At 41.6% G+C, this 15,951-nt stretch overlaps 1 protein-coding gene across 1 annotated transcript; it reads left to right on the forward strand.

Annotated features, from left to right (window-relative positions):
- Positions 1-596: 596 nt before the first annotated feature.
- On the forward strand, positions 597-1,283 carry LOC135704281 (uncharacterized). Its single transcript, XM_065225743.1, has 2 exons — positions 597-887; positions 960-1,283. The coding sequence occupies exons 1-2, from the start codon at positions 597-599 to the stop codon at positions 1,281-1,283; spliced, it is 615 nt and encodes a 204-aa protein (XP_065081815.1).
- Positions 1,284-15,951: the final 14,668 nt, after the last annotated feature.

The following is a 15,951-nucleotide window of genomic DNA, read 5'->3' on the forward strand; positions in this document are numbered from 1 at the left end:
AGAGCGGAACCATCTTGTCGCTCGTACAAACGTAACGAAATCGAGTTCGTTGAAGTGGTTGAAGCCCTACGTTGTTGAATTAGGATTGATCCATCTCGACAATGCCGAACTACCTGAGTCTACCAAGCACCCTATTATCCTATGCGCCAAACATCCGTTAGCCAGCATGCTCGCTGTACACTGTCACAAAACGTTGCTTAACGCTGGCCAACAATTGATGTTGGCTACCCTCCGCCAGAAATGTTGGGTTCTGGGCGGACGAAACCTCGTCAGACGCACGTACCATCAATGCATCACTTGCTTCCATAGCAAGCCGAAATTGATTCAGCAAACTGTAGCAGGTCTACCAGCATCCCGTGTCACTCCTTTCTCCGTCTGTGGTGTAGACTACTGTGGGCCGTTCTATGTCAAATCGGCAGTCCGGAAGTCATCTGCTTTTCCACACGATCCGTCCACATTGAGCTCGTGAGCGATCTTACGTCTGCCGCATTCGTCGCCGCACTGCGTCGCTTAATAGCTCGAAGATTACCGAGCTGCATTCAAATAATGCCACGACCTTCAAAGGAGCTTCACACGCCTTGCATCGAGCGTACCAAATGCTGAAGCAGGACGCCACTGACCGAAACCATTTCCTTTCCTGGTGCGCAAACCACGAGATCCGGTGGAAGTTCATTCCGCCACGTGCGCCTCATTTTGGAGGCCTCTGGGAGGCTGCGGTGAAGTCCGCGAAGACCCACCTCCTCAAGGAAATTGGCAATACGAATCTTGCCTACGAGGATATGCTCAACTTACTAGCGCAGGTTGAGATGTGCCTCAATTCGCGACCATTAACGCCCCTGTCCTCAGAACCATCGGACCTGGAAGCCCTGACACCTGGTCACTTCCTGGTAGTTTCCAACCTCCAATCCGTTCCCGAAGCAACATTGGTCAACATTCCCGAAAACCGGCTCAACCATTAGGAACAAACTCAGCGCCACCTTCAACGAATCTGGGCACGTTGGTACCCGGAATACCTCCAGCAGCTGCAGTCCAGGGCTGTTCAAGACTGCAAATCACCTAGCAAAATCGAGATCGGATGGCTTGCCGTGATCAAGGACGATTGCCTACCACTCGCTCAATGGCCCCCGGGCAAAATTGTGAAGGTCCATCCTGGGAAAGACGGGATCGTCAGAGTGGTCACGCTGAAGACTGCCTCCTCGGACAACGTCATGCAACCCGTCGCGTGGATTGCCTTGCTACCAATACCCAACGATCAGTCCGATGCAACAGTCGGAGACCATTAGAGCAGTACCAAACTGGCTCCAGGCTCAAGTAGAAACCAGGTTATTACCATTCCAATAAATCTAATCCACCCGTATGATCTACCCTTTTTGTTTTCGGCTGACAACAACGAGGTCAACGCACTCAATCTATCTACTGCATCACCGCTGTTAAGAACACCCGATTGAACAGAGAGTCGAGCAAACAATCCTCTCAGGTGACGCAGATACCACTAGCAAGCGAAGATGCATAATTAGTGATTGAGTGAACTAGTATTAGTGTTGAAATGATAGGGCTATTACAAAGCTGGCCGGAATGTTGAGGCCTTGCCGTAAACCTAAATCTAAATTAATATATACTTTAGTCAAAGATTGCCAAACCTACCCTAAAACTACGGCTTATATACTTAAGGATGCATGTGTGATAATGGATAACAGAGAGAGTAATAACGAATACCATTGTAAAAATACAAGTATTTCACTTGGTCAACCCGATCAAAACAATCAGTCCAAACTCAACTCACAGCGTGAATACACGGTCGATTGTGCGCGTCAAAACGAAACACAAATTTCTTGATCCAAGGTCCGAAAGTAGGTTTTTAGTGCTTGTCCGCGACTTTAGCGCAAAGTGGGAAAGCAGAAGATTATTCAATTCCTACAACGGTGCGCGATCGATGTGTGCTAGTCTAGCGCTCTAGTGAAAGAGCGAGGATAGCAAAAACAAGTGCAAGTTAGTGCAGCCGTTTCGACGGCGAAAAAAAAACCTTCGGTCCAGCAATTACAGCCAACTGGCTTGTACACCATCTCATCATCATTTTGAAATGCACAAATTTTCCGGATAAATTTCCTTCGACTGAAACTTGTTCCAGTTAGCAGATTTTCAGTTTTTTTTTTAATTTATTTGTACAGGCTTAATCGAATAAACTTTACAGAGCCAAGTTATCATTTGCGTTCTACCTAATAGATGCTTTAAAGCTAAAGTTAAAGGAATTGAACCGATTACTCGCGGTCGTCTCGAGGTTAGTAGAGATTTACAGTTTTATGGATGGGGAGAGGGAGAAGGAGGTTTGAGTTATGATTTACGATCCAAATATTCCATTATTCCTAAATCATGAACTTATTCTTATTCAATACGGTATCCGCAGTGGAATTATAAAATTATTACAGAAACAAACATTAAAAAAAAACCACACGAACAAAACAAAAACTAAACACAAGGTTAGTCAAACTTACAATCTAAGGTTAATATTCTTTAAGAAAACATATATGAGTTTCATAAACTCCAGATCACGTCTACCCAAAATATCCCGAACTGGAACATTAGGTAGTCCACCTCGAGCCCGAAGGGAATCGTACAGCTCAGATCTGACTCCACGATACTCAGCACATGACCAAATAATATGACCGGCGTTCTGGTAACATTGTCCACATTCACAGAAATTGCTGTCCCCCAGCCCAACACGGAACAAGTGAGCGTTTAACGAATAGTGATTGGACATGAGGCGAGACATCATACGAATGAAGTCTCGACCCACATCCAACCCCTTGAACCAAGGACTCCTCGACACCTTAGGGATGATCGAATATAGCCATCGTCCCAAACTTCCTTCGCTCCATTTATTCTGCCAGCTGACGAGTGACTGTTGGCGATAAATGAAGAAAAATTCATCGTAGGCGATTTGTCGATCGTAAATATCGCCTTCCATAGCGCCCACCTTTGCAAGCGAGTCCGCCTTCTCATTTCCCGGAATCGAGCAATGAGATGGCAGCCATGCAAAGGTGATGACAAAAGATCTTAAAGATAAAGCACTTAGAAGCTCTCGTATTTTCATGAGAAAATACGAGGAGTGCTTTACCGGCCTCATAGAGCGAATAGCCTCGACAGAACTGAGACTATCCGTAATCCGCCAGCTCAGCAATATACACGGAACAGGGAGCTTGAAGCATTCGAGAGGCGCTATGAAATTCGTTAAAAATACCAAAACCAGCGGACGACTCTATTAATGATCCATCTGTGAAGAACGATCTTGCGGAGTCAACTTGGCCAAACTTTGCAGCGTAAATTGACGGAACAATCTTGGAACGATGAAGTTCTGGGATCCCACAAATCTCCCGCGTCATAGATACATCAAAACTAACTGAATTGCCGAAGTCGGAGAAGCATACACGATGAGGATTATGCTGGGAAGGGCTGACATCCAGTGTTATATACACGTAGTACAATGACATAAAACGAGTTTGAGGGATAAACTCAAGATTCTTTTCAAAGTTTTCGATTACCAGTGAGTTCATAACTTCACAACGGGTGAGGAGCCTGAGGGACAATTCCGAAAACCGATCCCATAGTGGCAACATGCCCGTCAAAACTTCTAGACTCATCGTATGAGTCGAGTGCATGCATCCTAACGCGATACGAAGACAACGATACTGGATACGTTCCAGTTTGATGATGTGAGTTTTAGCCGCCGACTGGAAACAAAAACTACCGTATTCTAAAACCGATAAAATCGTTGTCTGGTACAACGTAAAAAGATCGTGTGGATGAGCTCCCCACCACGTTCCGGTAATTGTTCGGAGAAAATTGATCCTTTGTTGGCATTTTCGTCTCAGATACTCAATGTGGGATCGCCAGGTGAATTTGGAATCGAACCAGACCCCAAGATATTTGAAAGACATGGAATGAGTGAGATGTAAGACTTTCAGTTAATGGTCTTCAATTCTTTACGATAAAATTCTTATTAAATTGTCCGAGATTTGTGCTCTAGAAAACTTGAAGTGATAGGGCATGGACGCTCCAAGGAATCACCTTAACTTTAGTTTCATATATTAAAAAGAATGAATGATGCTCGACCGATACCATCCCTGCCTACTGCCGATAAAAAAGCATTCAAAGTTATCCAAGCATCAAGCGAGAAATTCAACCCACATTCGCCGAAAAATCATCATTTTGCTATCTCTTTTCTGCTTGGTAGACTAGTAGTTCCATCGCGTAAATTTCCTACACCAACAATAATGAAGCGTTACATCCTCCTCCCTTAGATAAATAAGATGATGATTGATTTTTGACACTGCGCGCGTTGTGGTACAGAAGTAGGCTTTTAAGAAAACTAAACAAAGTGAGCCCGGGGATGGATGGACGTTCATCGATTGCCAAGTGAGAAGCGAATGAACAAAGAGACAAGCATATCCTAGTACCCTCTTCATGTTGGAGTGACAGCTCATCCTTATCAAAATATATCCCGAAAAAGAGTTGAGCCACGTGTCAGTTTTTCGGATATTGATTTCTCTCTTCCGAACACGAGTTAAAGCAGCAGTTTGAAGGCAATTTTTTGTACAACCAAGCACTCTGATCACGAGAACATTGCACGTATACCACGCAAATATAGCCCAATCCCCTACAGGCTCATTAAAAAAAATTGGAAACTTTCAATCTAACCTCTCGTGTGCTCCGGTGCTCGTTTCAACTTTAATCAATTCCGCGGGATCCCCGTGAAATTTTTAACGAGTCTACTTTCCACAAGGCACGCAAGCACCCTCAAACAGCCTGCAGGGTGAATGTGGGAGCTTTTTCGCTTTCTGGTTTTTGTTTCATTTCCCTCCGCGGTGCGCGGGTCAGCAAAGTATCCGTAAAGTTTGCGTTCGGGGTTTTTTTTTGTGGGCATCCATTTTTCATCGAAACGGATGTGGCCGTGGAAAAGTCTGCAAATGAGGTTCACAAATTCCGGTGAAATATTCAACGATCCCATCGGATGCTTGTATCGGCAGGCCTATCATAATGTCGGTGATGGTTGTTTGAATGGGTATAATTAGTGGAAAAGGGAGAGAAAGAATGAACGGGTACCTGCCCACGAATGATCCGGATGCAGTAAGCTGATGTTTTTGTGCTGCAAGAGACTTTTGTTTTGCAATTTTCCCTCCTCATGGACACGGAGGTTGGCGGTAATGAAGCAAAGAGTTATATTAAGTCTCTTTATATTTGCAACTATGGTGATTTTACATAGTGAAACGAGTACTGCAAAATCTTGACAATACACGGTGATATTGACAATTCTGCTTTGGTCACTCATTTGAGCTTACATTCATCATCAAGGAAAACCATCCCAAGTAACATTTTAAGTTTTATGAAATACTACAAAGCAACTATAAAACAACATTCATAAAACTCTGGTCAACGCTGTTTTGTCATTACTGCATCCACCAAAACCTCATTAAGACTAGAATATGTCTAGCTGGCCCATTCTGGAGAAGGTTCTGAAGGGTGTATTCTCAAAGCTCTTCAAGATTGATTTACTGCAAAAAGTTGTAAGACGAACGCATTGAGAACCATTTGAAAGCTACAATAAAAGCTATTTAGAGATAATAAAATCGCTTTTCGAGTCATTTCCCCTAGCTACTTGCTAAATCCACTGCTTTACTATCCGATTTATGAATCCGATCTTATCAAAATAATTAAAATAGAAACTGATGGTATAAAAATCTTGTTAAATATCCAACTTTATTACAATAGTTCTCATTAAGTCGCCTAGTTTTAAGTGCCTTATTAAATTTTATGTGAAATCTACATGAAAACATCGAAATAAACAAGTCCGCCCTCGTAAAACGTCGATTTGACTAATTATTTTACATTGAAGAAAAAAAACAAATTAATCTTTAGATCGAGCTTGGCCGAGATTGTTTTTTTTAATGATTTTCGCATTTAAATGTTTTCTTATTGCAAAATTTACCAAAATATAGTTAAATTCAAGGAAATATAGATTGAAAATCGAAGAATGTAAAAAACAAGCCAACTAATTGTAACATGACGGTGGCATAAAAGTTGATTTTCATGGGTCATTTGTGAAAAAGTTGTTTTGCTTTCAAGAAATCCTTAACAAATTCATAAGGTTTTAAAGTGGCTTTTATGAAGAAAACTTGCAGGCTGAATTGTATTTATCTAAAGCTTGCATTTTGCTTGATTCTAACCCGTTCAGATTTATGGCAGCATTTATGGAGGCAAAGTTGCCTGCGAAAAGTTAAACGTCAGAGTTTGTTTATCTTTCAATATTTAGTTGCGCTGTGGGATCCAGTGTTCTTCCAGGCGGTTTTCTCCCGATGGATTGGGAGCAGTTCCTCGAACAGGATTTCGAACAGCTGGAAGCGCAATCGTTCCCGAAAAAGATCCCCTTCTTCCAGATGGTTACAGAAGTGCACCATCCAACGATGCAGGGATGTACGCTTGAATGAAATTTGCGAAGAGTTGATTCTTTCGCCGAATAAAATCGCTGCTATGGATCGGAAACCAGCTATTCTCCGGTAGCTAACAGTTTCAGTGGTTCGCTGCCGGTTGTTATTTCGATTGTCATCCATACGCAACATCTGGATAAGGTTGGTATGTTTTTCAACTTTCGACAATGTTTTATGAATTCGAGGGCCCCGCTCACTTTACTCTTATCCGCGAGATGGTAAGTCGTTGATGGTGTGCTGGTTCTTCTAAAGAAGTAAATTTTGCTAAAATCGACTTGAATTATTCATCCGACCTCGGCTATCCTTCGAGAATTCCTTGTCATAAATTTGGCTTTAATTAACTATATTTTAAGCTCAAATTTTAAACAAAGTAATTGGGAAGTTTATGATGCCCTTTAAGAAGCCTAAAAAGCAACAATAAATGATTTTTGCTCTAATGTAAAACCTAATGGTTTTATGATTGCTTTTATAATGATAGAACACGTTTATAAACTATTTTATCAAGACACTAATAAACAATTAATCATTTTGTTCGACCATTTTCCACAGAGATGGCGCTGTTCCCCTGGTAGGAAGTGATAAAAATCCCCATATAGAAATTGAGAGAAGTGGGAATAATTCGCTTTCGGTGCATATTCAGGTGAAAAACAAGTGAACGACAACCTAATGAAATTTATTAGGGACTTTGTCGTTCAGTTTTTTCCCGGAAATTATAGTTAATCAAGCTACAATTAATTAGAAATGATTTTTCCCCATACAATTTTACCCGCTTTACTACCAGTCCCCAGAGAGCCAAAAAATTCAAATTTGAGAGAGAAATTCTCTCTCACGAGCTCAATCCCTCAACAGGCCATGTATTTTGTTGACACTCGATTTGTGATTTCCCTTTCACAGATTACAAAATAGAGTACCTGACACTACAAAACATGTCTGGTACCTCTATGTTTGCATTTGCTTTAACATTTGAAGTCCCTCCTTTTTACATATTCTGCGCAAAAGATACTTTATGCCCCACCCCATACATAAAATTCGGCAGGAAATTCTGTGAGGGGTGAGCTATTTTGTGTGCAGAATGTGTAAAAAAGGAGGGACTTCGAATAATAATCTAAATGCATATATAGAGGTACCAGACATGTTTTGCACTGCAGTGTCCTCTGTGAACAATTATAGGAAAACAGATTGTGTGTAGTTTCCGATAAATGTCACCGCAAACAACAGCTGTGACATCTGATGGAACATGAATGCAGAAGCTTGACAAAATGATCAATTGCTAATGACGTTTATGCTTGAATTACAGAGCAGTTTTAAGGAGGGATTGAAAGCTGCTTTAAATTTATTTTTAAAACAAGACAGTTTTTGACTTTCTTGCCAGACTATAAAAAAGGTTTTTAAAACAGCAAAAAGCTGAATTACGAATCAGGAATGTTTTACACTTTGAAATGCTGTATTTATACTAAATGGATTGTTCATTGTCGTTATAAAACCATCATAAATCAGAGTGGATGCCAAATGGTTGCTGAATTGTTACTTGGGTGGTTACTGAATTGTTACTTGGGATGTCAATTGTCAATGACAATGCTGTCAGTGACGAACATGTGTAGATATTTTTTTTATTAGCTAAATCTAATGGAGTAATGAAATTGGGTTGTTAGCGGAATGCTTAAATAAACCGGCAAAGAAGGTTATCTTCCATTTACTTCCACCAAATTAATTTTGGTATCCATGACAGATACATTTCATTACTTCATTATTATGGCTACCAAGCCTTTGGGATTTTTTTCCTTATTAGAGATTTGAATAGATATTTCTCCTTTACTTAACTTAATTTTTTGGTTATTATTAGTTAGGTAGGTCCCGATTCTACACGATGTAGTTTCATTTTTAAACCTGTGATCTTGAATTTTTTACCTAGGGGATGAGTTCTTTAGGGGATTAGGCTTTTGATAAGTCTTTAGTGGGGATGAAGACTGTCCATTGTAGAATTAAATGGAAGATATCCGTTTTTGCTGTTTTATAACTAAATCTGTAACGAAATGAAATGACTTGAGTAACACAATTACATGGAGCCGTTAAAGTAAACAAGTATCTACGTCCTGAAATGCTTGGATAACAATAATGTGACACAGATTGCACGAAATTACATTTTTTGTTACCAGGTGAGTCTTTGTCATTGACGAAAAAATTAATAAGATTTTGACTAAGGTTTTGGCGTAGGATCACGTCTTTCGGCAACATATTGAGGGTGAAATAAAAAAACCACGTTACGAAAAGTAGTAAGGTTTTGACCACCAATAACTCAGTCAATAGCGGATGGATTTTAATTCGAAACAAGCCAATCGATTGGAAATTTTTCTACGATCTGCTAAAATGAACACTTTATCAATTTCCAATAGGTCATTAAAAATGCCACGTACATTGAAGTCAAAATACGTATCTGTCATTAGTACTATTAATTAGGTGGAATTAAATGGAAGATAACCTTTTTTGCTGATTTATTTAAGCAATCCGCTAACAACTCAATTTCATTACTTCATAAATGAAATGTTGCGTTCCCATCCACATTACTATGCGCTCATTTGAGCAAAACTGCGCTGAATACATACAACCAATCCTGTGATAGTAAAATAATAACAGGTGAGTCGTAATTTTTCTCAAGTGGCGACAAATATGTTAGGACGAAATTCAAATGATATGCATATCCAAAGCATCACTTGGCTGAAGCAATGGAATATCTAAATTATCGGTTTAACAAAAATTATCTGTAAGGGTAAAATTACAAAGATAAGAAAGACCACATCATGAGAACGGATTGTAAGAATTTCAAAAAAAAATGAGAATGTCGAGAACTTCGCGATGATGAACCATGAGAATTGATAAATTACACAGTGTTACCCAAGCGACACCATTTGTTTCTCGGTCAGCAACAACAACCTTAGTGTGACTAAATGAAGGTCTAAATTATGGATAACGCATCGTATATAAAACTTCATTGTACCATAAAAGGGCAAAAGTGGAAACTAATGTTTGTTGCAATAGGTGTTGTAAATCAGTTGCATGTAACGTTATATTTGGATGATTCAAGTTGCAAATGAGGTTTACTGACTTAACAGTGTAACCCGCCAGCCTGTCGAGCTTTCCGTTCACAACATGCGTGGTTTACGCGCCAGTCCCAACGGGAGACCACCCAGCAGATTGCAGGTTTGCCCGGCCTGAGACCCTCCTGAGGATTGGGTCGATGTTTCCCGAATACGGGGAGAATGCTGACTGGCTGCGGGGAAGATTCGCCCAAGAAGATTTCCCGTGAAGTCCCTTAACATTACAAGTGCACAAGAACAACAATTTGTCCAGAACAGAAGTCACGTGAGCGGGGTTTTCATTGCGGGCCTACCCAGAACGATCTATCGTACCAACTGTTAAGATTCGAGAGACGCCAGAGATCAGAATCGGGCTGATCATCCCAGTAAACTACCAAAGCGAACGGAACGACATGGAAACCCCCAAAGACGTTAAAACCTGAGAGTTTTTCCTAGTACGCTATCATAAGAAAACCATGTAATTGGGTGTTCAACGGTATTTATTCAGGGGAACATCACAATTGTTGCAAGCTCATCTCGACACCAAAACTCCACTCGAATAAAACAAGCTTTTCCGATCGGTACATTCGTTTGTGTATTGTTTGCTCTCTACATGTCTGCTTGCGTAGGCCTTTATCTAACCTTCCCTTTCCTCTCCTCTTTCCTATCCTTTAGTGTGCACTACCAATGCTATATCCCAGACGTGTGTTCAGCGTGTGTCCTAATAACCATTCATGTTCTTCGAGTGCTTCGAGTTTTCACTGGTTAACCCATTCAGTGAGACTACCACGGACTTTCGTTCGGTCTCATGCGCATGGACGATACAACGAGAAATGGGTTACATGCATGTACTCACGATTGACTACCTAGGGCTTATGTCGCTGCAGCTTGATGAGGAGAAGGCGGCGCGCGGTACCGAAGCTGCGTACCAGTGCTGATAAAAATCATTTCTTCTACACTCAATTTAGCTGAAAATGAAGAAAACCTCAACAGATAGACCAACTACCTGCATGAATTTGAATTTTGATATAAACAAATTCCCTTGATCTAGGCAACCTCTGAGTATCAAAAATAACATTTGTTTTTCTTCATTCGTGGCTGGATTCTCATTATCGCCTCTGTTGTTGTAAATATTGATATTCGTCTTCATCTTGGTCGGGATGATATTGAGGATCAAATGCAAAATGATTATTTTCATTTTAAACAAATATAGCGCTGAAGAACGTGGTTTTTAGACATAAGTCGACGGCAAATTATTGCCTCAAGCTGAACTGATGATAATATCGATGATTTAGGCAGTGTGGTCGACAATATTCAAAATAATCATTTTTCCCAAAATGTCGTTGATTATTTTGCTTTTGAGGATCACTTCTGATTTTGACAATTTTGGGTTTGATAATCGAGCACTGGTGAATATCAACAAACGCGTATTCGTTGATGTATAATAAACTCATTTGTTCATTTCGCTCGTTTCGTAACTACGAAGATGTTCAAAACAAACGCAATTCATCGACACTGGGTTGAAGCGATACTCCTTGCATGTGATGGTAAATGATAAAAACAGACACTGCTGCGTACGCACTACTTTGGCCCAGAAACTATCGCGGATGCGATCATACGATGCTGATTGGTCCTCACCGGAAGCGCGGGCTTACGCGGGAACGCGGCACATGCGTTCGTTCGTCCATACCCACGACCACGTGTTGCGTTGGTTGATCGGTGTTCCGACAGATACCGATGACGATTTCGTTTGGCCTGCCTGTCTAGGTCACGTAGATTAACGGACGCGACCTCTTCCGACCACGTGTGCCTCAGGGATACTCCGAAGTCGACAGCGGTTTCTCATGAAAGGTGGTCTATCGGCAAATGGCCTTCGCTGCCACGAACCTATGGGGATAACACACGCGCGCGCTAGTAATTCGACCTATTTTGTAGTCTAGAAATTACTACCTTTTCCTCATTAACTTCTGGATCCACACACTTTGCCGCCCACTGCACTGCACTAGCTAGAGTTTGCCTAACTTGTCTCTAAAGGAAAGGGAAATGTTTTAACAATCCTACTAGGGATTCTCATGTCGTTAACTACCTGTTTAAACACACCACGACACGATAAGAAAACTGACCACTATTGCCTCTTCCACAAGTCGATTTGAACGAAGTCCAATTTCACTAATGCCAAAATTCTCGCAATTGTGCACCTGATTGTTAGAGCTTCGCAGCATCTCTTTCTAACAAGCTGTTCAAGCATCCAGACAATTTCTCCCCGAAATTCAGGGGGAGGGCGCAAAGCCGAACGGAAAAAAGGTCAACGCATTTTAAAATGGAAATTTGGCGGGTCGATGTCCGCTTCTCGACGTGGTCCCGTCGGTACGCTCAACAGGAAGTTACATTTTATTTTGCGCTTGCATCTGAACGCAGGGAACTCATTTTGTATGACAAGTGTAACTCAACATGAGTGGATTTTCTTTGGCGGTGAACACCTTTATGAATTTAAATGAAAAAACGAAACTTCATGCAATTTGATTAAATGAGTATATTGTAAAAATATGAATTCTGAACTAACTAAATAAATAACTATCTATATGGAAAGCGTACTTGTTACAACATTTTAGTGATTTTTCGTATTCATGTGAACGACAATCCAATTATTCACATAAATGCATTGGAAATACTTCTATGGTGATGCGGAAAAATAATACTTCCTAAGATTTTAATGGTTTTAGGAAATCGTTAGATATCGATTTGGGTAAATTTTTACACGTATTAGCTCATTTAATATATTTGGAGCACGCCAGTGACAAGGCCTATACCAACAGCAGCGTTTGACAGTAGGCAGCATGTCCCGGGCTCAAATCGTTTATTTTGCTGTGCTGGGCCCACTGTCGCGGTATAACATGTTGCGTACGCACCTGCCTGATTTGGAGGAGTTTTGGTGCATCGCTTAGGATCAAACCAGATTTTCAGCCTGCTAAATTGTATTTATGAAAATGTCAACCCTCTCTCTCAGCTGTAAGAAACTGTAAGAAATGTTGAGACTCAGCAAAATTCTGAACTGATTTAATTTTTTTATATTTGAAATATTTGTGAACATTCTCCATTATAGCTACATAAATTCGACCGGTAATGTACGTTTCATCCAGATATAATCCAAGTCACTGAACTGTTGTTATCGGGTTATTAACGGGCTTGGTGGTTACTTGGAAATCTTGTTATCTTCTTAAATTTAAACTGGGTTTAGACAGGGCAAGTCAATTGTTCAAGTCAGTTGAATTCAACCACTTGGCTCCACTTTTCAAGCCAATTGAATTCAACTGAGTTGACGATTTGACTTGCCTAGTCTAAATCAAGCTTTAAGTTGGGTTCAGACAGGGCAAGTTAATTGATCAAGTCAGTTGAATTCAACTGACTTAAACGCGAATTGAACGTGTATACCATGCCTTTCAACTGACTTGATCAACTTACTTGAATTTAAAAAAGTTGAACCAGGCTCAACTTTTCAAGCCAATTGAATTCAACTGAGTTGATCATTTGACTTGCCTAGTCTAAACCCAACTTAAAGCTTGGTTTAGACTAGGTAAGTCAAATCATCAACTCAGTTGAATTCAATTGACTTGAAAAGTGGAGCCAAGTAATTGAATTCAACTGACTTGATCAATTGACTTGCCCCGTCTAAACCCAGCTTAAAGGTGTATTCAGACCTGAGCGAGAGCGAGAGTAGCGGAGCGTACTTTGGGTATTCGGGGCACTAGGCTCTCTGAAGATGGCTTGATTGCTACCACGCCACAGCGGGCTTCAAAAAAGTCTCTGCAATGCAATTGCAGATTAACAGATTTTTTTTTTCAGAAAAAAAAGATTTAAATGTGGCAACTCTGCTCGCAGCTCAGCTGCGGTGCTATTTAGATGGAAAAGTGCGCAGCTAAGCTACTTCTGCGTGCTACTATTCATGAAGAGGCTAGCATTCGCGTCTCTTATGTCGTAAGGACCAGTCAGTGTTACGAATGGGCAAGGGGGAGCACAGGCTAGTGAATGCCACCCACCGTCTCTTATAATTCAATAATACATTATTTAATCCTTTCTGATGTCCAAAAGTACCGCCGAGTGACTGGGTTGGAAGACCCCCTCTCCACATCCGACTACAGGTCCGGAACGACTATGGTGAGCGGCGGCAGCAAATGGCTGGACTGAGACGGAGGGATCAGGGGCTTCCACGAGGCTTTCTACGGTGCGTTCCGGGCTCCGAGGTACGAGAGTTGATTCGGCGGCATTCAAGGTGCTGAAATTTGGATCGGCATCAGACATCGTATTTGCGCTATTAATTATGTACTCGCCTGTTCTAGCAAGTTGAAAGACCCCCAATCCACATCTAAAGTCAGGGCCAGGACGACTATGATGAACGCTGACAGGAATTAGCACGACTGAGTTAGAGGAACCGGGGGCTTCCATAAAGCTTTCCACGATGCGTCCCGGTTGCAAAGCAGATTGGTTCATCCAGAGTTCAGAAGACATCGAGCTTACTACGTCGTTTTCAGAAGGCGAGGTTGGATCGGATGGTTGCGTTAAGTATTCGCTGCTGGAAGCGGAAGGTGGCTCAGAAAAAGAAGGTTTTGGAACGTATCGAAACTTGCCTGTAAGTACAGGCTGGAAGACCTCGTCACCGATTCCAAAACCAGGGCCAGGACGACTTCTGATGATTAGATCTACAAACAGCTCGACTGGTTCGGAGGGATCAGAGGCTTCTGAAGCGCTGTGTTGTTGCGTCCCAGATCCGCCCAACAGCACGTTAGTAATTGAAAAGGAAGTATCCTGGAACTGGTGTCACTGTGCTGGACCAATACGAGTGATTTTGGTCACCTTCTTTGACCGGGAATCATCGAACTCACGGAACTGAATGCCCTCCGGCCACGAATAGCAGGAAAGGGCAACATCTCGTTTGTTTTGGTTGACGCCGACTTTGAAGGAAACGTAGTTTAACGTTGACGGATCTTTTCCTCTGGGAACCAACTTGGCAACCCGAGGTTTCTCGTCTGTTTCCAGACACAAACACTTAGAGACAAGAGATGAAATTTCATCGTTCGTAGTAGTGGGATGAAACGCCGATGTGTACTGGAGAACAATGTTCAACGCCACGCGCCGAACGCACAGGCACAGGCTAGTGAATGCCACCCACCGTCTCTTATAATTCAATAATACATTATTTAATCCTTTCTGATGTCCAAAAGTACCGCCGAGAACGCATTTTTTGAAGCCCGCTGTAGCGCGGTAGCAATCAAGCCATCTTCAGACAACCTAGTGCCCCTGAATACCCGAAGTCCGCTCCGCTACTCTCGCTCTCGCTTAGGTCTGAATACACCTTAAATCTGAAATTCAAATTTGAATGAAACCTATGACGTCTCACTCGTGACATCCGAGTAGTTGGAACAATCTGAAGTTTTGGAAAATATTTTATGGAAAAAAACATGTTTTAAGCAAGTAGATTCTTTACTGAAATCCTTTTTTGATGATGATGATGATGATGATGATGATGATGCCTGTATAAATCTGTAAAATAACCAATGTCTGTATAATGTGTGTGTCCTGCATACAGGTATAAATACAGATATGTCTGTATATCTGGCATCCCTGCCGATCACTAGTGGTGTGGTTTCTTCCTCCTTCTTTTGTGGGCTGCAGCTCGCTGCTGGCGAGCAGCCTTTCGTTGTTTATTGTTTATTGTTGCCATACATCAACAGGCTGGCTGTAGCCCAAATGATGTTAATAATACTAATCATAATAATAATAATAGTAAAATTACATGTCAAATAATCACAGAAAGAAAAACAAAGCAACATGGTCAGAATGTAAAAAAACATAAATGGAAATACACTAATTTTCTCTGTCAGTCACTGCGGCCGGCGAAAACAGATGAGAATCTCCGACGAAGCGCATCACGTGTGAGGTGAAAGTCGAATACAGATGCGACTCTGTTGAACACACGCTGTAGTCCGCAAATCGCACCATCGTAGTTCGTGCGACGCAGTGGCAGTCTCAGCATGAGGTTGTTACGGAGTGGTCGGGGTTGCACGTTTAGGTCAATTTGCCTTAGGATAGCCTCACAATCTATTCGTCCCTGTAGAGTGTCGGCGATAATCAAAGCTCTGTTGGTGTCCCTTCTAATCCGGAGAGGTTCAAGGTTTATCAGTTGGCAGCGACTCTCGTAGCTGGGCAGCCGAAGCGGATCTCTCCAGGGAAGTCTACCAAGCGCAAAACGAAGAAAGCGACGTTGAACAGATTCGATTCTCTCGGCACCATTGTTGTAATTTGGATTCCAAACCGCAGAACAATACTCAAGCGTCGATCGTACGAGGGAGCAGTAAAGAGATTTTAAGCAGTAGACATCGGTGAAATTCTTAGCTATC

The sequence above is a fragment of the Ochlerotatus camptorhynchus genome, unplaced genomic scaffold (assembly GCF_037179485.1).
Source record: "Ochlerotatus camptorhynchus isolate MF236.1 unplaced genomic scaffold, CSIRO-AGI_Acam_v1.1 ptg000232l, whole genome shotgun sequence".
In the NCBI taxonomy this organism is placed as follows: Eukaryota; Metazoa; Arthropoda; class Insecta; order Diptera; family Culicidae; genus Ochlerotatus; species Ochlerotatus camptorhynchus.